This window comes from Phaethon lepturus, unplaced genomic scaffold, assembly GCF_000687285.1.
Source record: "Phaethon lepturus isolate BGI_N335 unplaced genomic scaffold, ASM68728v1 scaffold4011, whole genome shotgun sequence".
Classification (NCBI taxonomy): Eukaryota; Metazoa; Chordata; class Aves; order Phaethontiformes; family Phaethontidae; genus Phaethon; species Phaethon lepturus.
Genome location: NW_010516801.1, coordinates 40340 through 64309, shown reverse-complemented (window position 1 = coordinate 64309; position 23970 = coordinate 40340). Strand labels below are relative to the sequence as shown.

The 23970-nt window shown below is 36.6% G+C and overlaps 1 protein-coding gene across 1 annotated transcript in view; it reads left to right on the top strand.

Moving 5' to 3' along the window:
• Positions 1-646: 646 nt before the first annotated feature.
• LOC104627793 (glutamate receptor ionotropic, kainate 2-like) overlaps positions 647-23970 on the top strand; it is a gene marked incomplete at both ends in the record, with an annotated part of 32898 nt that continues 9574 nt past the window's right edge. The window contains 2 exons of the mRNA XM_010296168.1: positions 647-814; positions 4827-5084. Of these exons, the coding sequence (XP_010294470.1) occupies positions 647-814; positions 4827-5084 (426 nt within the window). The remainder of the gene's footprint in view (positions 815-4826; positions 5085-23970) is intronic.

Sequence of the window (23970 nt, the reverse complement as noted above, 5' to 3'; positions counted from 1 at the left end):
AAAAGAGCAAAATTTGAACTATTTTCTTAACATATTTATCGGTTCAAGCATGGAGTCGTGCTTAGATATCTATACATCTTCATTTCTGGAGGCAGTTTGGGCATCCCAATTCCATGCTCGTTTATATGTTGCATTTTCAGTGAACTCTCAAGTTCATTGTAGCTATATTGTAAGTCTAGAACAGTAGAATACAAAAATCCAGAATTCTTGCTCCCCTCTGCCACACACACATAGGTGGTGGTTGACCTGGAAGGGGTAAACATAGTAATTTCAAATTTAACTATGTGAAGTAATACTTACAAATTCTTCATCCCTCTCTTATTTTGCTTCTGAATAGCGTGGTTAGTTTATATTGCCACTCTTTTTCTTCACAATAGTGAAATTAATTTGTATGGAAAAAACCCCAAACAAACAGGTTTTCTTTAAGGTAAGTTTGGTTTGTTCCTGGGTTATTTATTGTTTGACCCAAAACTCACCAAAACGATGAGATAATTTCATGCGTTGTACTGTATCAGGTTTGTTAATTTAAAAATTTCAGACTGATGTATCTTTTCCCAAGCTAATGATTAATGATGTTCTTGTATGCCATTTTCGCTTACTAGTGTGGTTTTTTTTTTTTTTTATTTCTTCTTTCTCCCACTACCAGGAGGCATTTTTGAGTGTGTGGAATCTGGTCCAATGGGAGCAGAAGAATTAGCCTTCCGATTTGCTGTGAACACAATCAACAGAAACAGAACTCTTCTGCCAAACACCACATTAACATATGACACCCAAAAGATAAATCTCTATGACAGTTTTGAAGCATCCAAAAAAGGTAAGCTTTTGCGTACTTCATTTTTCTAATGAGCAACTAAGACTCACTCGGTTTCCCTACCTGAAAAAATGTCTGTCCAAGAAAGCCATATGCAGTGAGACTGTACAAGTTTGTGGCTGACAGAACTGCTCTATAGACCACCCCTTGAAGGCTGTAATGATAACTGCTTGAAAATTACATTGTCATCTTTGCTCCTGCTGCCCCGCCTAAAAGCTATTTCTTCAAACATTTAAAATCTGAAATAAATTTTTCTGAGCTTTTGACTAGGGTGTTTTTGAGACCAGCTCCTTTGGAGTGAGAAAAGACCAGCTCCAGACTTTGTGCTGGAAAATGCCAAGTGCCTCCAAATTCTAGTGAACCTGGAAGAAGGTTCCAATTCAATTTTAAGCATTCAATCACGTTAAGTACATCTCCACAAATACCTTAGGGATATGACTGTCTCATAGTTAAACAGGTGTGGGCTTCAAAGGGGAACAAGCAGTTGTAATTTTGTGCATCTTATGTCAACAAGTCATAAAAATTAGCACAAATATTAAGTCTGTGCTTAAGAATATTGCTATCAGGTGAATGTCTTGGCTTGAGTTCAGCAGTTTTCTCCTAGCTATAAATAACAATTAAAGGTTAAAAATAATTTTGAACATTTTTCCTAAATTTTGAAATCTTTGATTATCACAGAAATTGACGTTTTCAGATTGTTTTACATTCAAGTCTATAACAATAGGTGCAAGTTGTACTGCATCATTGCCATATCCTAGAAAGTACAAACCCCCAAAAGTTCAATATGTATTTATAGGAGAAAATACAAAGTCTGGTGTCAGAACTCAGTAGGACTCAATTTTGCACTGTATTACATGTTCTTTAAATTTTTTTTTTTTATAAATTGAAGACGCAATGTCATATGAATACTATCCTTAACAAGAAAATAGAAGGGTGAAAGAATCAGAGGTCAACCTGTATTTCTTATGACAGGTTTCTAGCCTGAATCTGCTAAGTGATGTGGTCCCAACATGCCACTACCAAATGCTGAAAACTAAAAGCTTAACACAGTAAGGGATTTTTGGTGTTACAGTGGGCTGAAAGATGAATAAAAATATTTAATGTCACATTAGAAACGCTACACAGGGAAAAGCTGCTGTGTCAGGATGAATGAATATGAAGTACATCTTAAAAGTGGAATATAATACTGATTAAAAAACTAAGTTTAAAAATTATGTGAATTTTTTTTCCTCTGTTGCTGTAACATACAGAGTTAATCTTGCTAACCTGTTTTTTCTGTTTATTTGCTAAATAAACAATTCTAATATAGGTTGTTATTGTTAGGTGTGAAAATAGACAGTATTCATATTTGTACAGAAATACACACACTTTGGTGTGTAAGATACTTTTATAATATTTTATAATATTTAATAATTTATGTACTTTTAATAATATTTTATAAAGTAAGGTGCTTTAATAATATTTTCATAAATCAGTATTTATGCCTAGCAAGATGGTTTCTTTGTGGAGGAGAATGTGTGGAAGAAAAGAGTCAAGCAACAATTCTAAAAAAGTATTTTTGGATGATGGATTAAAGAAGGATCTGAGAGAGACTACTCTTCCCATCTCAGCCAATAGTGAATAAATGGACTGATCCTTAAGTGTGACCCCTTTGTTCTCCTTTCATCCTCATCTTCAAAATTCAACCGCTTCCTGACTCCAGCACATGCTGTCCTGTGAAATTTAATGGGACAGTTTCTTTGCATTCCTGAGGGAGGATGTAGAGAGCAGAGAAATTTGGTCTGCGATATTCTTTAAGACTTTCCCGAGACAATACAACTACTTTTAGTCCTTAGTTGGGGTTTACTTGAAGGTGCAAACTAGCCCTAATATTATGTTGGTAATTCTCAATAGACTATAATAGCTGAAGTTAGAATGGCAACATGCCATTGATTGGACATATTGAATAGATTGTATATATTCATTGTTCCCACTTGCATCTTGGATGAGAATCCAGCTCTTTATTTGTAACTGGTCAGGCTGTATCAAAATCCGTGTAATCTTCCAGTTCTAATAGCTTTTTGCTTCATCAGTTCACAATACAGCCAAGTGCATTTGTGCTGACAGGTGCTTTAGTTCAGAATCGAAGGCTAAAGGTTAACATAAAATGGTTCATTTTATTATAATGGCTCCAAAACTGAGTTTTAACAATGAAGTTTCAGTATTTGACTCATTTTGTGGTTCATGATTATGTCCATTAGTGAGTAGGCAGGCGCTACATCAAAAATAGCCTGTTTAGACCTCTCAGTAACACATACTTTTGAAGTTGAATATAGATGAAATATTAATGGGTTTTTAAAGGTATTATATGAAGAGCAACCTGAAGGCAAGATGATATTTCCAAGATAATGTTTCAGTCAACAATAATGTAAATGCATACAAAATATCCCTCAATGCATTAGAAAATTTTGTATGCATCTGATAGAGCCAGTGCCATATTAAATCACGTGTGAAAGCATTGCATTATTCAAATCTCAGAAACAGGAAAAAAAAGCCCATTGAAAAGCCATCTGGTAGCTATTGCTGTTGTTAGTGATCCCATTTACTGACATTTGCATAAAGCTTGTTGATTACTCTTAGGAAGGGCAATATTAGCATAAATGTTTTTTTATCAAGCTAGTCATTTAGGCCCTGATCCGACACTCAGAAATGCGATGGATATCCTGTGTGTATACGAGAAGTTCATTTAAACCACCAGTGCTCTACAGGAATAAAAAGGTGTGCCAGGATAGTTTCTGGAATGTACTTGAAAGACTTAGCAGTATTTTCATCATAATGAAAAGGATGTGCATAAGAAAAAAATTAATTTTGACTTGATGAGGAAAGTAATGCAGCAAGATATGTTTCTACTGCTTGTTTCCTCAGCTGTCAGGAACACCGATGGTGGAGTAACAATATTAATTAATAAAATCTCATACAAACACTTGCATCTAGATTGGATTAGGGAGACACTTTTCATTACTTCTCTCTACCAAATAGGATGTTTTCTTAGAAGACATAATATGTTGTTTTTCAGAACTGCATACTCATAAAAGTTATGTCTATGGTAGTGATCTAAATAGGAGCAGAGCACAGGCTGAAATGCTGGTCTGCAGTATTGACTAATTTTCCTGCCTTTTTTTGCAATGTCCTAACTAATATTCTGGAAGACAATACTGGAACGTACTGTGAAAGAGAATACAGACCAGAAACTGCTAATGCACAGTATAGGTAGGGCCACTCTATCTTGGAAAGAGGAGAGCTAAGCCGCTTGAATGCAGAGGTATCATGTCAGTGACTCTCAGGGCCAGTTTTATCTACTAATATAGGTGCAGCAAAACTGGGTATTTCCAGTGTTTAAGAAGGGACACTGATTTTTTTTCATTAGCATATAGCAATTTAATTTTCTTTTAGGGAAAATGTTGACCTTTAACTTTTGCTAGTCAACATGCCTACTTTTCAGATACAGAAATTCAAACGTCCATTTCAATTAAATTAATCATTTGCTCGATACTTAACTAGGTTCTCCTTAACACGTACAATTTCTGAGTAATTAGGATCTCAGCAGAAACAGTGTTGGTTGATTGAGGAAGAAGTTAATGCCTAAACAGCCTAGGTTAGAATACTGTCCCATATGGCCCTTTTTCAAATGTAAGATGCAGCTGAGCATAAATGTCTTCTTTTGTCAGTGCTTTTTAAAAGATACAAAATTGCTGGCCTTTGTGACTTCCACTGACATGGAAGTGTTTATTAAATGTAGCTAAGCGCTATTTTGATGTTAAGTGTTGCTATTCATCAGCTCATAGCGAAAGCTTAGAAATGTATTTTGAAGTTGAAACCTGTGTAAATGAAAGTGAAAATTACACAAGAAGGGAGTTCTGTCAGCAGTAAAGTTCTATTTCACGGAGTGCCTTTTGTTTAATATGAATTATGTAATACTTTCTGGCACACTGCCTTCTTTCCTCTCACCATTGACAGACTTCTGTCTCCTCTTCAGCCTGCGATCAGCTGTCCCTTGGGGTGGCTGCCATCTTTGGACCATCCCATAGCTCCTCAGCTAATGCTGTGCAATCCATCTGCAATGCTCTGGGTGTTCCACATATTCAGACCCGCTGGAAACATCAGGTGTCAGACAACAAGGACTCCTTCTACGTCAGCCTCTATCCGGATTTCTCTTCACTCAGCCGTGCCATCCTTGACCTTGTGCAGTTCTTCAAGTGGAAAACAGTTACTGTTGTTTATGATGACAGCACTGGTAAGGCTAAAGCATTAGAGTATGTGCAGATATATTCACAGGTAAAAAAAGAGGGAGGAGGGGTGTCACTAATATTTCTCAATTTAAGAAATCTTAATTAAATTACAAGAATTTCTATTGGAAAGGTAGTGTATAACAAATAATGTGGATTTATTAGCATAACTATTCTCATAAGTATGCTTCAGTTGCTGAATTCTGTGTGTTTCAGCTCACAGCTGTCAATAAATCAGTCACGTTGTATCTGCCTTTTCTGCAGTGTCTAACAGCTAACAGTTGTTAACAGCTATGTCTTTCGATTTTATTGAAAACTTAAATTTTGAAGAAACATATAGTAACTTGAAAGATGTAGTAGTATGCCTGGTGAAATAGAAGATCTAAATTCTGGTGCTGCTTCTGACTTTAGTTAAGTTAGAAAACAGATGCCATATTTGTTTGGAATTTCAGTAGCTGCTTTTTCAGAGAGAATTGCAGATGGAGCCCTGGTTTTAGCTGCTAGGAATTGAAACCAAAGGAATTTTGGAGGCTTGTTTTGCAAATGAATTGCGTGAGTTAAAAAACTAACTCCTGATTTTCCAGCAGAAATATGCCAGTTTGCTACCTTTCCCTTACGCCACCCTAAAATTTGTTAACCCTTCTGGTTTGCCTTGACAGTGACATATTTGAAAAATGCTTTAAAAACTTAAGTTTTATTTGAGGTCTATCTAGTGGTATTCAGAACTAATACCTAGGTAAAAAAAAAAACAAAAAAACCAAAAGAAATATTTCATATTTAATGGGCTCTCTAAACTCCATGTTTTCTGAAAGAGTAAGTCATGCTAGACCTGATTTTTTCATAAAGTATGTTTTGCAGTCAGGTTGTAAGTAGAAATAGGAATGAAGATGGAAGTTTTTCTTGTGTATGTTGTCATCTACTTGATCTAGCTGTGACTATGGTAAACATTTAAGATAAAAAAAAGAACATGAGCTCTTTTAAAATAAATTTTAAATAAATTTGACAATGAATAAGGAGATTCAGGTATTTTGTTTATTTAAAGAGCATAAAGAATTATTTCAGGAAATATTAACTTTAAATTTCTGTTTCTTTCTGGAGTGGCTAGACCCTTCATGTTATAATACTGGTTGTTCCTGTTGATAAACAGTAATCCCAGCTACAACATCTTTTTTCCTTGAAATCTGTTGCTGTCTGGAGAGACAGAAAAATGTATCAGTTCTAAAGAAGTAATCCTCTCTCTTTTCTGTGGCATTTGCTGTAACTAAATTTAAATTATACTTTTTTAAGACTGTCAGTTTCTCTTTGTTAGCAACATCTCCTATGGATAATTCAAAGACTTCAAAAGCAGGACACGCTGCTGGGAAGTCCACAGCACCACTTGCCTTTGAAGTACATATGGGAACAACCCTTAGCCATGAGAAACTGTCAATCTTAAAGAAGCAGAGTTTAAATCTTGTTAGACCTTAAATGCAAACTGGTGTTTTTTGAGGGAAGAGGTGGGGAGAGAGGAACCTTTTGGAAGGAAGTAGTTACTTCACCTGAGGAAGAGGTTATCTCCTGCCATGGGATAAGATAAATATTCAGTTGTGAACCTAAAGCTGAAGCTGAATATGATAGTTTCAGCTAGTATGTAAAAACTGTGTTGTAAGACTCCTTGTGCCACTTAAGACTTAATTTCAAATCCATTAAAATGAAGGCAATGATGACAAAACATTTATCATTGTTTCTGTTTCTTCCATTTGGCCAGTGGTTCCTTAATGTAAGATGGATATCATTCTTATTTCCTCCTCCTTTGTGTCCCTTTTAATCACCCACATTTTACTCTCTTTTATTGAAAAATTGTTTAGGATGATAATACATGCTTTATTTTATGCTAATTTCAGTGCTATGGATTTCCTTTATCTGAAAGGACAATTCTTAAAAGTACACCCTGGTCAAGACGTTGGTATAATGGTTACAGTGATAATTTTTTTTAATTGGTAAAATTAATATATTTGAGGGGACAAATTTACTTTATGTATTTCTAGTACTAATTTATAAACATGGATACAAGGGGAGATGATACTTTTATTATAGACAGGAAGAAAAGGTGGAAAACATGCATAAACTGTGTCTGGATCCTTCTCAAGATAAATTACGGGCAGTTGCCTACATGTTGAAATCCTGGAAGACTGTAGGTCCATTCTGAGGGAAAGTATGATTTCTTTTTTTTTTTCTTATTTTTTAAAATGCCTTTATATCTTAATTGCTAGGGCTCAGTTTTATAAATTCTCTAATTGTTAAAGTTTTACTGCTCTAAGCAAGGAAAGATACCTTACCCACTTCAAAGCATTCTAATAACAGTTGTGTCCATGTTCTTCATTCTTTCAGCATGGGATATGTTTTCTTAATTAAACATAAATAGAAAAAGCTGTGTGGTTATTTGACACTCTGCAGTCAGTGAAAGCCCATGTTAAGTCTAGTGTCATTCTCAGGAATATGCTGGAGACCGATGCTTCAAGTGCATACTTCAGCTGCATCTTGACAGCACCATTGTGTCCGATGGTATGCAATCCCCCATGCTCCTACCTTGTAGGAAGGAAAGCCAGTTATGTAGCTCTAGATAGCAGAGCATTTTCCTGATGCTACACAAGTCACTCTACATAAGTGTAGATGCAGTCTTCTGTAGCATTTTTGTGGGCCTTTAAATCCTTAGTGTAGCTGCCTTCACAACATCCATATAGTGAGATGTGCAAAATAGACTGCCACCACTTGTGTTTGATCTGGATCCAATTTGATCTGAGATTGTGTGGTATGAAGATGGTACAGAGGAAGTCAGTCCACCTTTAAAGCCCAGTATAAAATAAGAGAGAAATTTGGAATCCCAGGCTCCAGTAATAAATACCTGCATATCTAAAAGATTATCACAAAGAACAGGCATTACTTCTTGTCTCCCACATTGAAGTATTCTCCCTGTGGTCTTTGTGGAGGAATAGCTGATCGTGCTAATAATTTGAGAAAAGTCATAACGAAGTGGCTTTTAATCCACTATCATAACAACTAGACCCTGTCCCCAACCCTCCCCAGCTTTATGATGTAGAAATGGCCACGTCAGAGAAGATAAAGCTATGGAGTCTGGCTATTGCTCCTCATGTCAGTCTGGACCTCAGAATACTAGGTTGCTGTGTGCTGATCAGACCTGCCTCACGTGTTCAGGAGCCTGTAATGAAGAAAGCAGGGTTGCTTGGCATAGGAGGTTGTGACATGCTGAAATAGGGCCAGAGATCCTTCTAAAGGGATATGATCAATAACATTGGAGAGAGAAAAGATCAGGTTAAAGACAGCGTAATAAGGAAGAGTCAAGATTCTACAAATAAGATGAAGTAGATGAATAAACTAGAAAGGTTAATTCTATCTTGTCTCAGTAAGAAGAGATGCAGTCTGTTACAGTGGGGATAAGGTAATAGAAATAAAAAAGAACATAGAATGGGCAAAGGTTTTAATATTATAATAAAGCCTTCTGCCCTGGTAGTATTTTATGGAGTAGGCAGTAGGTAGATGAGTCTGTTCTTCCAGAGAAGAAAAAATACGTGGATACTTTTCCCGTGAATCTGTATTTGAATACTTACTGCACCTGACTTTCTTTGCATTAAATAATAGCTATATTCCACTTCTGTCAATGATTTAGCTTCTCCTTTTATTTTAGCTCTCAAAACTTTTTTTTTTTAATGTAGTCCATATGTTGTACAAACAAAAAATTGGAATGAGGCTCTAGAACACTTTTCTTGCTAGTCTGAAGATAAGTATTTCTTCCTGTGATCATTCTAAATGACAAGGCATATTCCTTTTAACTAGAATTTCCTATAAAAAACACCCATAGTAGGATGTAATGAGAGCTTGGTTAGTTTTGTTTTTTTTCCTTGATTTATGGTCTTTTTGTTAATTAAATACCACTAAACTGTCCCTGGATGCTAATTAAGTCCTTTCAGATTTACAGATTTGTTACAGTCAATTGTCTTTAAGAAATAAAAGTGGAAAGATGGCAGTATGTTCATCAGCTGCACGTCCTAATGTTTTTAATTGGTCTCAAAACAGTAACATAATTTCAAGTACATATTCTAATATCTGTGCTAAAGAAAACAGACTAGATAAATTCTGAATAAGTTTGTGAATCTCAGAGAATTCCAAAACAAAGAATACATGAACAACTAGATGCTGGGGCCTTTAATTTATAATGGTACTTGTATTGCCAATGATCTGCTTTATGCAGATCAAGTTGATATAAACAGGGTTCTGGGTTTTTTCTTAATTAACATTTATTTTGGTCTTGGGTGAATGAGTATAAACACCAAAAATCTGTTGCCTCTATGAACAGAAGCCAAAGTAAAAGCTGGAAAAAGTGACTTCAGAAATAAAAATATTTTGTGTTGGTCTTCAATATGGAACCCTGTGCTTTAATTCAAATGAAGGAAAAATAAAGATGCCATTTTTTTTTGATATTTTTACTGTAATATACAGGTAGCATTGATTTGTAAATAAAGCTACAATTTCTTTCTTGAGACCAGTATTAAAATTCACATTATCTTATTCCTGTTGTGTTTAGTATTGTGGCCTCGCCTTGAGTATTGTCTGCAGTTCTGGCCCCCCCAATGTAAAAAGAACATTAAGGTAGATGAATGTGTCCAGAGCAGGGCAACAAAACTGGTGAAATGGCTGGAAGGCATGATGCCCTATGAGGAGCAGCTGAGGACACTGATTTTATCTAGTTTGGAAAAAAGGATGCTGAGGGATGACCTCATTGCTCTCTACAGCTTCCTGAGAAGGGAGAGAGGGACGTGCTCGTGTCTTCTCCCTGATATCCAGTGATAGGATGCGTGGGAATGGTTCAAAGCTGTGTCAGGATAGGTTCAGACTTTAAGAAGCATTTCTTTACTGACAGGATGGTCAAACACTGGAACAGGCTTCCTACAGAGGCAGTCAATGCCTCATACCTATAAGGGTTTAAGAGGCATTTGGACAATGCCCTCAACATGTTTTAACTTTGGTCATCCCTGAAGTGGTCAGGCAGTTGGACTAAATGATCATTACAGGTCCCTTCCAACTGAACTATACTATTCTATATTTCACATATCTTATTTCCATGTATCTTACATATTGTGGTTTGTTGTGTGTGTTTTGTGGTTTTTTTCCTACTTTTTTCTTGTATTAGTAATAAAAAAAGATACTCAACTTTGCAGTTAGTATAACTTTACACTAAGGGAAATTAAATATCTTGGAGGTAAAAGGGATGTGGGCTGATGGCAGGTGGGCAGCATCACTAAAGAATTAAAGAAAAAATGCTTGTCGGTGATTAAAAGTAAATCTTGGAGAAAATTTCCCTTATAAGGAGAATATACGTAGTGCACTATAAAGATGAGAAAAGGTGTTCAAGAAATTTTAAAGAAGAAAAAACTGAGAAGGATGATAGAAAATGACATGGTCTGAAAAGGCTTGCTCATCTCTGATTTTCTGTAAATAAATTAAGCAACATCTCAATTTATGTGAAAAGCTGTTCTCCTTTATCACATCTGTATAACTAAGGTTTATTCTTAGCAGAATGAGAGAGAAGCAATTAAATTAATTGAGAATTCTGTATTTGAACATTTGACAACTGATACAATAACAGTGCATTTCACCTGAGTTTAGAAGACAAGAATTCAGTCTTGGTGACCTATAACAGAAACTTACATACTGACATGGCTGGCATGTGGTAGAATATATTTCAGTTTGAAATTTTGATATAGAAGGGTAAAGTTTGTTTAAGAATGGTTGACAGGCAGTAATAGGGAGAGATCTCTTAAAGATAATCTCGGGTGCTTGGTTTGCAATACAATAGGAGGTATCTGCTGGGAGCAACAACGTAATTATAAAAGGCACGAGGAAGTACTGTTGTTGAGATTTGCATTGCTGTGGATCAAGATCCAAAACAAACCACTAAACCATGAAAATTAAGTAAACAAGGCTTTTTCTTCCCATCTTTTTTAGAATAATCTAAAAAATCCTAACCAAAGGCAAGGTTTTAGTATCAACAAATATCTCAAACTAGGTATCTACTGGGAAAAGAAGTATAGAAGGACACAGTTCTTAGAATATTCTTCGAAAGATGTTGTAATATATGTTGACTTTTTTAATACTGAAAATACTGAATGCCACGTATGACATGTCCTTGTGATATATCTGACAGTGAATCAATGTCTGGGAATAGAAAATAATGTTTTATTATTAAGCAAGTACAAAGCAGCCAAATTACTGAATAGCATTCAAGAAAGTGAATGTCATTAAAACTGGAATTTCTGCCAACAAAATTAGTTGGAGTCTAAAACAAGGAAGATTCAGATCACTTGATGGTGTCTTAAATAATACTGAAATTGAATAACACAAAACAACAGTTGTCAAGGGACCTAAGTTTTCAAATCACTTGAGTAAGAAAATTTGAAAAATGTTAAAATAAAGTAGTCTTAGATCTGTTAATAATTACATTTGAAAACTCATGGGTGATAGGCAAAGTTCTAGGAGTCTGGAAAAGGTAGGCAAGCTCAGATTTATCCCAACTTAGACATTTATCCAAATTTTAAAGTACATTTATCCTGGTTCCTTATGTTCACTTAACATCTAAATCATCCACGTATTCCTAATAACTACTTTCCTAACTTGAAACCTGCTTAAAATTGGGGAGAATAAAGTGAGGTGGTATTATAAGTTTTTTACCTTTTTTTTTTGCGTGTGGGGTTTTTTTTTTTTTTCTTTTTTATAGACCAGTCAGATGAATTTCTATTACTGGAAAAGTGCTGGAAAAATAAATTGTTTAATTGTAAGCACTTAAAATATCTCAAAGTGATGAGTAACTGCCGAGTTTGCTTTATCAAGAGCAAATAAACTTCCTCCTTTGACAAGCCAATGTGCCTTGTGGGTAAGGCCAATGCAGTAGATGTGATAAATATTAAGTTAAGAAAGTCATACTGTTCAAGGTGATATTCTCACATGCAAATTAGAGAAATAAGTTCCTTAAGCAACTGTTGTCAAATGGATGCAAAAAAGATCAATAAAGCATAAATAGATGGCTTTCTGCAAAACTGAAAAGATATACTTACAAGGTTTATTTTCTGATATGAAGACTATACAGATTACATATGCAGGTGATAAGATCAGAAGTTACAATACTCTAGAAAATATTATTTGTGTTAAAGTATTTTAATAGTTATCCATCGAATGTAAGACATAATGATTGTGGATAAGCCAACAATGGCATTATGAGAAAGAAAGCCTAATGTTGTACTCAAATATATGACCTGGAATTTCATGTATAAGAAATCCCCAGGTAATTCCAATTTAATCTGCGTAGGAAAGGCATCACACCATATTACATTGCTCTTTGCAGCAGATCTCAAGAAAGAGAAGGGTTCTTCAGATCAGAGGCTTAGGAAAATATGACTTGGGATAAAAGACTAAAAGAGTGTTGGTTTAGTCTAGGGGAAGTGGACAAAAAGGTCTTGCAAAAGGAAACAAACCATCCTCTATGTTAAACGGCATAGTTAGAGACATGTTTAGAATTGTAACAGAAATTATTTAGCTAGGAACATTTAGGTTAGAACGAAATAACAGGTATTCTTAAAAGGCTGTGGGAACTCAATCCCATGAGGTTTGGTGTTTTGTGTTTTTTTTGTTGTTGGGGTTTTTTTTTTTTTTTTTTTGGTTGTTTTGTGTGTTGTGGGTTTTTTTGTTTTTGGGTTGTGGTTTTGTTTTTTTTTTTTTTTTTTTAATAACGATGTTTTCATACTGCCTTTGCTAGACAGAACAAAAAAGACAGGTAATGGTGACCTTTTAAGGTCACTGTCAGGACTATTCCCTACCACAGATTCTGACTAATGCATCTATCAAATGTGCAGAAATACTAAATTAGAAAATACTGCTAAATTATTCCATTGATAATGATTTCTTAAATTGGATTTATATTAGATGTCAGTTAAATGAAAATTATACCCGTGTGTATTTTTGTATATTTATACTGTTCTGATGACTTGCACAATTTTAACTTGCATTTATTCTGGATCTATGAGGCAGATGCAGAGTTCACAGTACTGGTTGTTCTTGAAGGGCTGGTTGGGTATCCCCTCTGCAAATAAATGAAGTTGTATATAAATCTTGTCAAAGATACCAAATGGGATAGGATAGCTTAGCACAGTATGTTAGATGAAAATATTTTTGTGTATTTCAAATTTGTGCATTATCAATTAATAATCAATTATTCGGTGTTATTTAATGGAATGAATGGAACGACTATCTAAAGGAGGGCTATATTTGCCATGGGCAACAAAGCAGACTTGAGGCTTCCCATGCATATCAGCTGGAATGGCATGCAGTTCTGCTCCACGTCTGTTTAGTCACCAAGCCAGACAAAGGTTGTAGCATTTGTAAAAACATCCACACTTTTATTGAATCTTCTTATTCAAAACAATAGGTATTTAAACCTTCCTTAATAAACTCAGATTTGGTAGAATTGTAATAATTAATAACACTAATAATTTTGATCTAATTTTGGAGAATGAAGAAATATTTTCCAGACTGGTTACATATTGCATAATATTTTTTAAGTACAAAGTGTTTCAAGGTCTGTGCACAGTAATTTCAAGTGAAAATACAATTAGTAGTTATGTGCTAAACCTAACTGGTTTTGGATGTAGCTGGTTAGTTAGTTTGGTGTATTGCTTTTCTAAGAAAGTTATTGTACCATTTGTTCAGTAAAGTTCAAAAATATTTTTCTGGTGCTACATGAAAATACCAGCGGTAAGGAAGATGTTGTGAAGTTAAAATTTCACTTTCAAATTTTTTAGTCTTTTTGCAGTTTGGCAGTTAAAAATTACTTTAGCTAGCTGTCTGAAGAGAAAGAAATTAAATTCTCTTATTTAGTTGTTCTTTGAGAATGATTCTATAAAGATTTTAATTATTTTTTTGAAAATAAAAGTAAATGCTATGAAGTTAAACAGAATTCATGACTCCAGCCAGTATTTTTCAGGAAAATATGTATCATAGCCCCTCACTGTTTTGGCCAAGAATTGAATTTGGAGTTACTGCAGCAAGACACAGTATTATAAAAAGAAAACTACAGGATTAAAATAAAAATTAAATAAATCCATAAGGTACTTTATAGTATTTTCCTATAAACCTCAGGAACAGAAATGGAGTTAATATTTCCAGAAAGTACTGCATTAACAATAAACATATTCCAAATGGTACTATAAATTGTTTTGCTTTTGTGAGTTTGAATAAACTTAAGAATTTAAATCTTACAGAAATTTGGCTAGGGAACTTATGATCAAAATAATTCTGCCTTTCATGAAAACTGGAAAATTTTATTCACTATTTTCAGATACAGAAAAATGTGATAGGAAAACTATTTAAATGAAAACAGGGAAATGGAGACATAATCAGTATCACATTTTGCACTGGTACAAATTTAAACTCAGATTTATCCAAACTTAACTACACTTTTACTCTTACTTCTGTATTACATATTTTGTTCTCTGGTTTGAGGAACACCGTGAAATGCACTTGAGATGTCAACCCCTTTGTGAATTGCTCTACATCAGTCTCAGCTCAAATTTCGCTACCTTTTAGCTTCAATTCAAGATTTTTCTTGAATTGCACTCTTACCAATTTCTCTTGCATTCTCACCATTTTTTTTAGCAAAAATATAGCTGCTTTTGTTTCCAAGAATAACTGTGCTTACCTAGTGTAAATTCCAGTTTAAAATGTTCATTTATGTTTCTTTTCCAGCCAAGTCCATTTCGATTTCTAGTAGATATTATTTTGTATTTAGTTTTGTATAATTTGATACAATAGTGATACTTCTATTATATGACTAGAAATTGTTAACTTGTTTTACTGCTTCTTTTATCGTTGATTCTGACAGCTTTGACATAAGTTATTTTGTCCTTTGGCTGTAGTAGATCTCTTTTTTCCTCTTCACCCTCAATTAAACTGCACTGTTCATAGACGTCAGCCACTTGAGAGTCATACTTCACACTATTACAAAAATTCTTTTGAAATACCCAGGACTAAATTGCCATTGCTGTCACCATCATCACACCAAATTAAAGATAAAGCTTTCTGAAAATGCTCAAAAAACATGTTCAGAAAACTGAATAATAACAGTATTTCAAATCAGGGATGTCATAATAAAGCCACATATGTAAAGGTATGTAACATGTTGCTGGAGACTAGAAGAACCTAGCAAATCTAATATAAAAGACTTAAGATTATTTCAGTGTTCAACATTTTCTTCAATTATATTAATTTTTTTTCCTTATATTATCACAAACTAAGTGCAGAGGTGAGGGAAGGAATGGACAGTTCTCTTTTTTTATTCTGCTGCCCTATGCTGCAGCTGATAAGTACTCAGGTGGTATGAAAACAGTTATTTTCTTCATAAACCTTTCCATGCACTGAAGGCCTTTTCTGAACTTAAGCAGCATATGGATTCCCTCTTGTGGAACTGTGTGGGATGGGGTAGAGGTTTTTTTTTTTCCACTGCAGTGCTGAAAAGCCATTGTTGGAAAACAATTGTTACTGGAAATAGGCTGAATTGGGATTGGCTCTTTGAAAGTAACTATAAAAGACATTTACACCCATGCTCTGATGTGCTCACTTAGCATATTTAAGGAAAAAGAATAAAACTGATTATTGCCTTGCACTTCAATTACAGCTGGTTATGCTGAAACAGCAGTAAAACGGATTTAACATTCAGAAACTAAGACCCAAGACACAGAAAAATTAAGTGATATGCACAGTATCAGAATAGAAATCTGACTGTCTGTGGAGTTAAATGTCGATCCCTGGTTTTCTTGTTCAGTGATTTTTAACCATAAGGTTAGTCTCTCCTATATGTGGCATTTTAGTAATCTCATCATCAATATTAATTACGAATATAATTTTAAACACTTCTGCTTTCCTGTACTAAGTAATTGGTTCAAAACTGAAAATTTTTTTAGTCAAAAAGAAAGTTTTTTTCTGTCTTTAGTCTAGACATTTTTAGATCTTTCATAACAGTAAGGTTTGTATTTCAAATACATATAGGCACGCACATGTCTAGTTAAAAAACACAGTTCTGCCTTATTTTGTTTGTTTTAGAAAAGAGTATTTTTCTCAGATATTAGTATTACTGTGCTCTAAGTCCTCCTGAAGTACACCACTGGTTATATCACCATCATTTGGTGGAAGTGCAGGTCAAGGAGTGGAAGAAAATTCCCGTCAGTCTTATGACACATACTCATACCATTTGTATGATCACTGTTGATAAATCTACAGTTTTTACCCCAGAAAGAAATTTTGTCATCCCAGTAGACCTCCAGAGTTCATTCTGGCAAATAATGTTATTATCGTGGGTGACTAGTGCATCTTGACTTGCCCTAATGAATCTAATTTTTAGATATTCAGCTGAAGTTATTCTAAACAGAGCAGTTATATTTCCTGACAAAGGGCATGTTAATTTTTTTTCTTTTTAATCCTTTCACTAGAGGTGTTTCTTAAGTAGAGGACGAGGGTGATAAAACTAATCTTGAGAGTTCATGGATGGTCTGTTCAGGATGTTCAATGTCTGTGAATCATTTTATAGCAATGAACTGTTCTGGTTGATGTAACGCATTCTATCAATGCCCAAGGAACTGGCATTCTCCTCCCTTCTATCCGCACTGCTTTCAAAGCCCAATACATAATGATATTTTTCTGAGACATAACCAGAAAAACTGGGCAGGGGGCTGTCAGGGAAGGAGAAGAGTACAGAGAGGTATGAGAGGAAACAACTTGCTGATAACAGAGAAACTATTCGGGTAGCTCTACAAAGCCATATATTATTGTTTTTGAAGTTTTTGAGATTCTGAAGATAGGAGTAGCCTTTAAAAGAGAATTAATGTTCTTTTGTACAGAAAAAGGTTCATGTGTTCAGCCTATTGCAAAGCGCATTTACTTGCATTCTTCCTGTGCAGCACAAAGGCAGCATTAACGGAAATGATAAATAGTTTGATGAGCAGGCCAGGTGGCATAGCAATGGCTCACAAGACTGCTGAGCTGGAGACAGGTTTTAAAACAAACTTGGGGCTCTTGCTTCCTGGACTGGTTGAAGTTGAACATGTCAAGGAGGTAATGTGATTGATCTCTTTGGAGGAAGGTGCCAGCTGGAGAGCTCACAAACTGCTCCTTCAGGATTCTCCTTAAAGATGAATTGATGGCAGCTTCTGAAAAGAGTTACTCACACTGCATTCTTCCCAGCCATTCAGAGGTAAGACTCTATCACAGTGGCTGCTAAAAGAAGGAATTGAGAGTTTAAAGGGACAGGAAAAAGGTGTCCCTGGTGAAAGAAACTGCAGGAAGTACATTTCCAAAATGAAGCTACTATTTCTATACTGTTGTAAAATAGATTTTTTTTTTTTTTTTTTAAGATCTTGTCCACACAAATAATTGTTGGTTTGTGGTTTGTTTTTTTGTTGTTTTTTAATTACATTGGGATCCTTTAATACTAATAAAATAAGAGGTCAGCATTTCATCTGAAGGGCTATACTTCATTTTATATTGTAAATGAGCTGTTTAAAAAAAAATTCTAGGCTGAAATCTGTGCTTTTGCCTTAACAAGTATCTCTTCAAACTCATGGTGAAGGAAAGACTCATTTTGTCCTTAGCTTCATTGACCCTGTAGTTCTCATATTATGTTCCTTCCTTCAGTGCAGGTTCTGGTACCTCTTTTTCTGATCAGCTCCACACGAGCTACATATGTGCCCTTCAGAAACTGTCCCTTGCTGATCCAGAGACTTTATTTCTCAGTGTGTGACAGTTCATTATGTTGATCCCAAATAACCAACTTGTCCATTTCCTCTAATGTCAGACAACAGCAACAAAAGTTACTTTGTGATTAACACTAGCTCCAAAATTTAGAGTTAATGTATAAACACTTCATGCTTGTTTGACCTAAAACTACCTTGGCCCTTAGCCATATGCACAGAGGGTAGAAGGTTAGAAGTGGAGTCCCACAGACAAATGGGACACAGTAGGACGAAGCAGTCTTCCTTGAGTCTTGGGAATCTCACTCATCCAAATGGGCCATAACAGTATTAGGAAAAAGCGAAAATAGAGACAGAACATGTTTTGGCAACATCTGAAAATGAAAGCAAACAATGAATTTGTCTGACTTCACCTGATGTATTCAGGAGTATATATTAAAGCGACTAAATAAGGTAGAGCTCACTGGTTTTACTGCTGAAAGCCTTATATGTATGATGTCTTATAGCTGTGAAAAATTGAACTCCAAACAGAACTTGTTACTATAAGGATAGTGGCAGATTTTATTTATATCATATGTGGATTTCCTGGTTAGTTCTCAACTGTGTGATGTTTTGATCTCCTGGACCCTTTTTTTGGCTGTTGCACCTATTCTTCCTGTGGAAAAAAGGATGCTTGGCTGTGGTGGGGAAGAAGAGATCAGGGGTAACCAGGAGTTGCAAAGCAGTTACTGTCCACAGCTGGACTCGGGTGCTGCAATTTACATGTAGGAGCTTGTTCTTTTAGGTTATATCTTTTCGGTGCTTAATTTTTTCTTTGGCTACATATAATGACTCACTGTTCAATATTTAACCTAGAAAAGAAGTGGGGGAAAATTAAACTGCTCAAAATGGTTGGAAAACACTGAAGGCAAAACAGTCCAGAGTCAGGGGTTTTGACTTAATTACTTTTAAACACAAGCTTCTGATCACTCATTTTGTTAGTGAGAAAAAGGACACAATTGCATAAATACAGAGCTTTTCTCTACCTCTGAAGAAAGAAAACACTGTGTGCATTTTTCACTGCAGGTTACATGCAGTCCATTGATGTTTACCCTGGGACCTGATGGTTCAGGTTGTTTTGTGTAACAGTTTGTGGTGGGTGGACCCTGGCTGGATGCCAGGTGCCCACTAAAGCTACTCTATCACTTTCCTTCTCAGCTGGACAGGAGAGAGAAAATGTAATGAAAGGATCGTGGGTCAATAGAAGGACAGGGAGAGATCATTCAAAAATTACTGTCATGGGCAAAACAGACTTGACTTGGGGAAATTAATTTATTGCCAGTCAAATCAGAGTAGAGTAATGAGAACTAAAACCAAATCTTAAAACACCTTCCCCACACCCCTCCCTTCTTCCCAGACTCAACTTTGCTCCCAATTTCTCTACCTCCTACCCCAAGTGGCACAGGGGGATGGGGAATGGGTGTTGTGGTCAGTTCATCACAAGTTGTCTCTGCTGCTCCTTCCTCCTCAGGGGGAAGCACTCTTCCCCTGCTCCAGCGTGGGGTCCCTCCCACAGGAGACAGTCCTCCACAAACTTGTCAATGTGAGTCCTTTCCACAGGATGCAATTCTTGATGAACTGCTTCAGCCTGGGTCCCTTCCACGGGGTGCTGTCCTTCAGGAACAGTCTGCTCCAGCATGGGTCCCCCATAGGGTCACAAGTCCTGCCAGCAAACTTGCTCCAGCCTGGGCTCCTCTCTCCATGGGGCCACAGGTCCTGCCAGAAGCCTGCTCCAGCGTGGTCTTCCCATGGGGTCACGGCCTCCTTTGGGCAACCACCTTCTCCAGCGTGCGGTCCTCCATGGGCTGCAGGTGGAAATCTGCTCCACCATGGACCTCCATGGGCTGCAGGGGACAATCTGCTTCACTATGGTCTTCAAGGCTTCAGCGGAATCTCTGATCCGGCTCCCCCTCCTTCTTCACTGACCTTGGTGTCTGCAGAGCTGTTTCACATATTCTCACTTCTCTCTCCAGCTGCAATTGCTGTTGCTGTTTTTTTTTCTCTTAAGTATGTTATCGCAGAGGTGCTACCACTGTTGCTGGTGGGTTCAGCTTTGGCCAGTGGCAGGTCTGTCTTGGAGCCAGCTGGCATTGGCTCTATCAGACATAGGGGAGGCTTCTAGCACTTTCTCACAGAAGCCATCCCTGCAGCCCTCCTGCTACCAAAACCTGTCCACGCAAACCTAATACATGGTTTCTGCTGCTTTGTGTGTAATGACTTTACCTGTCCTTCTGGGCTGCAGCCCCTCAGGATGTCTCTGCCTCGGCGTGAGGTGCCTGTGGCCGCAGCCTGCCTCCCCCTCAGCCAAGCTGTGCTGTGGCAAGGAGCTCCCTCCCTTGTGGAGGATGTCTCCAGCCCTGGGTGGTGGCCTGAATTTCTTCAGTACTTTTGAGTAGGGCTGCCTCCCTTTGGTGCCCATTGGGATTTTTTCACTCCTGTTTAGCTTGGCTCAGTGCTGGCTGGAAACGGCTGTGACAGGCGCCGGGCAGGTCACGATGCACCCCCTTGTACCTTGTGCCTTGCGCAGGCGATAATCTCCAACATATTTCAACTCCAGTGCCTTCATCCAGGCATAATGGAGAGGTAGAGGTAAAGAGAATGCTGTTTTTTGGTTTTGGGGTTTTTTTTGGTGTGGTTTTTTTGTTGTTGTTGTTGTTGTTTTTTGGGTTTTTTTGTGGTGTTTTTATTTTATTTTTTTTTTCCTCAGAGTAATTATGCCATTTTTGCACACGGAATTCATTTGATGGCTTTTATTTTCTAGGAAAACTAGACTGCTCTTCACACACTTCATATAACACAAATACTGCATCACAAATGTTAGGTACAGTGTGGAAGGAAACTTTCAGCCTTTGATTTATATTAGCAAAAGCCTACTTTTGAAGTGTGCTCCAGGCCTGGAAAGCCTTTACTCAGTCTCAGTTCCCAGTAATGCCTGAATGAGGAAATGCTGCTTCTCAGCACTTTACCCATCGGCACTCTGACATAGAAATAAAAGTACCAGATAGAGGTATGTTCAGCACTGTCTGATTTTTTTGTTCCGTGAGGTGTTTCTCTGCAGCGAGTGGTAGCAGTCCTCGCCACCCGTGACACAGCTTCACGCTAGCTCCCCACGCTATGTGCTCTCTGCAGAGCAGTGTGCCCAGGGGCTTCTGCACGGGCGGCGGCAGCCCTGTGAGTGAGGGACTTTTGTTTTCCAAAATTGTTCCCATAAGAGCCTAGCAAGCTGGAAACTGTTGAATTTGTGCCAGCAATGATTTATTTTTTAAGTATGGATGAGGATGAACAAATATTCCTTGTAGTGGGTGGACTGGTAGACTACTGAAGTGAGTCATTTACTAGGCTGGAACATGTTTTTATGCCCTGCGTAATTCATCTGAACTAATAAAAGTTGGTGGCTGGAAACACAATGAAAAATATATGTTAAAACCCTGAAAATGGAGGTATGTGTTAACTGTAACTGTTACTAAAATTTAATATTCTGATATATGTAGAAGCTATAAGCAACAATACTACACATTAAAAGCTTAAGGTTGCTTTTTTCATTTCACATTGAGTAGGACAGGAGAAAAACCTTAGCTTTGAAATACCTGGAATTTGTTTATGTTTCAGATTTGCTTTAAAATATGTTTTGAGGAAGCTCATTGCTTACTATTTATGTGTCCTGACAGTTATTGAAGGCATAAATACTTCTTCATCTGCTTGCAAGCACACCTGTACTGCCCCAGCACTGAGGTCCAGTGCACTACAGAGGTGTGCATTCACAGGTTTTCTTCCCCTCATTCTCATGCTCAGGTTCCTCCGGTAGCTTCTATAGCTTTTGTCCTGCTTTCACAGTGTAGTACTTTGTTTATTGCTCATCACTTCTATTTCAGATACATACGTAACCTAGCAAGCAGACACTATACTTATAGTATTCTCCTTGACAGTTTTTAGCTGTTCTGGTATTAGTTACTGCATCTGTAAATCTTCTATTTCAAATTTTGTTGGGATTTTTTCTTTCTCTGGGCTAGCCCAGTCATGACAAGATTTATGAAGAGGAGAACTTTCTTTTTTTAATTCTTAAACAGCCCAGTTAGGGTCTAGAGGACAACATGAAGTGATGTGCACTTTGCTCACCTTCTTAGGTAATGCTCTGAAATAGAACAAAGCTTAGAAGAAAGTTTTCTGAATTGTTGGCTCTCACCTCCTGAAGTTTTTGTCAGACATATAGTAGATGTTTAATTCATAAGAGTATTGTAGGACACAAGCTCCTATAGGCCCCAAAACTCTTCTCACCATTCTGTAACAAAACTTGGAGCTACAGTAAGAGAATAAAATGTTATTGCATTGGTGCAAGAAATGGGGATAGATCAAGGGACCTATCAATTCGTAATGTCCTACATTTGTTTACTAAAATTTTGGAACTTACGGACTGGCTATAGAGAAAAGCAGCCTCAGTTTTTCCCTTCCTTCCATCCCACCTTAACATTCCTTGACAATCTTAACCAAGTCTCCAAAGGTGTAACAAAGGTGATCGGTGTAACACCTGAGAATGAGTAAAACACATTTTACTTTGCCCTTCTAAGTAGACAATGCTTTGAAAAAACTAATAGTTTGCGGTCAAGAAGTAAAAATCTGATTTCCTTTTAACACTTTATGTATTAAAGATACTGGCTACAGTGCTTGTACAGAAAACTTGAACTTCATTAATCACTTTAATGTCTTATACAATCAAATTAATTGCACAGTCACTTCCACAAATGTAAGTTTTGTTCTGGGGTGGTTCTGATTCCACAACTTGCACAGTAGAGTAAAGCTACTTTTGTCTCTTGCTATTCTTGAAAATTGGTTCAGTAAAGAAATATGAGAATAGGGACGAAAGCCCAGGCGTTGCCTTTCTCACATGACTGTCATAACCATCATACTAACAAGTGACTATTTGTCTCCTACTGAGCAAGTCCAGCTGCAGATTTGGATAACAGTGCACTTAAGAATAGTCTATAATACTTTATTCATTCCTTGCCTCCTGAATAAAATAAAATTTTATTTCTTTGGAAAAACAAAAAAGCCAAATATATTTGAGATTACAAAAATCCTGAGGGAAAAGTCATCAAACTATTATCTAAAAACAACAGCCTGGTTGAAGCACAATTATGATTTTGCTCATTTTGAGTAAATGCATATTTTGTAATCATAGCCTCCATTTGAGACTCAAACAGCAGTGCAGTTTTGAATCTCCTAATCTTCAATCTCTTTTAGTATATTTTCACCAGTAATGTTTATTTTTTAAATAGCTTCCCATTTTCTGTATGTCTCATAAATGTGAATTTTTGAGCAAACTGCAGACTTCTCATCTTTGGCATTTTACTTAATGCTCTCTCATTGGGAGATCAATACTTATTTTGTGAAACTGATTATAATCTCTTTCCTACCACATATCCATGACATAAAGCTGTGTTTAAGACCTTCTTGTTGTCTTAATCTCCCATACTCACACTGATTTCTAGCTATGATGATCTGCTGCAAAAAATGACAGCACTGACACTGTTCAGTGTGATGAACTTTTTCCACTAAATATTACTGGAGGTTAAAATATAGCTCATCCCAGAAGTCTCCATTATAATATCTGAATACTTTGGGGGTACAAGGTCCTGAAGATATCTGTACGTTCAGATTCTTCCCCCTTCCCTCCCCCTCAAATTTTCCATTTTCCCCCGTCTTCTAGCTCTTAAGTTTGATGTAAGCAGTTCAGATAGATGCATGTCTCTAGTTCACATACTGACAGCTCATATATCACCTTTGGATATTGTTGTCTGTTACATGGCAACATATTTTGCAACACTTTCTGGTTTGAACTAATGTGGCTATTTAGAAAGACTGTCTTTCTGTCTGTCTTAGTCATATTTGACTAGTGAGCCTCAAAAGCCAGGATTCCTGTGTTTTTTTCTGGTAGAATATGTCATACTACCTAACCCATATTGCCACTTTTGTGATTTGTAGTTCTTAAGTGGAAGTGCATGGGTATCAGAGCAAGTGAGCAACTTGCAGGACTTCACCTTTGAGAAAGACTCAATGTGGTCCTTCCCTC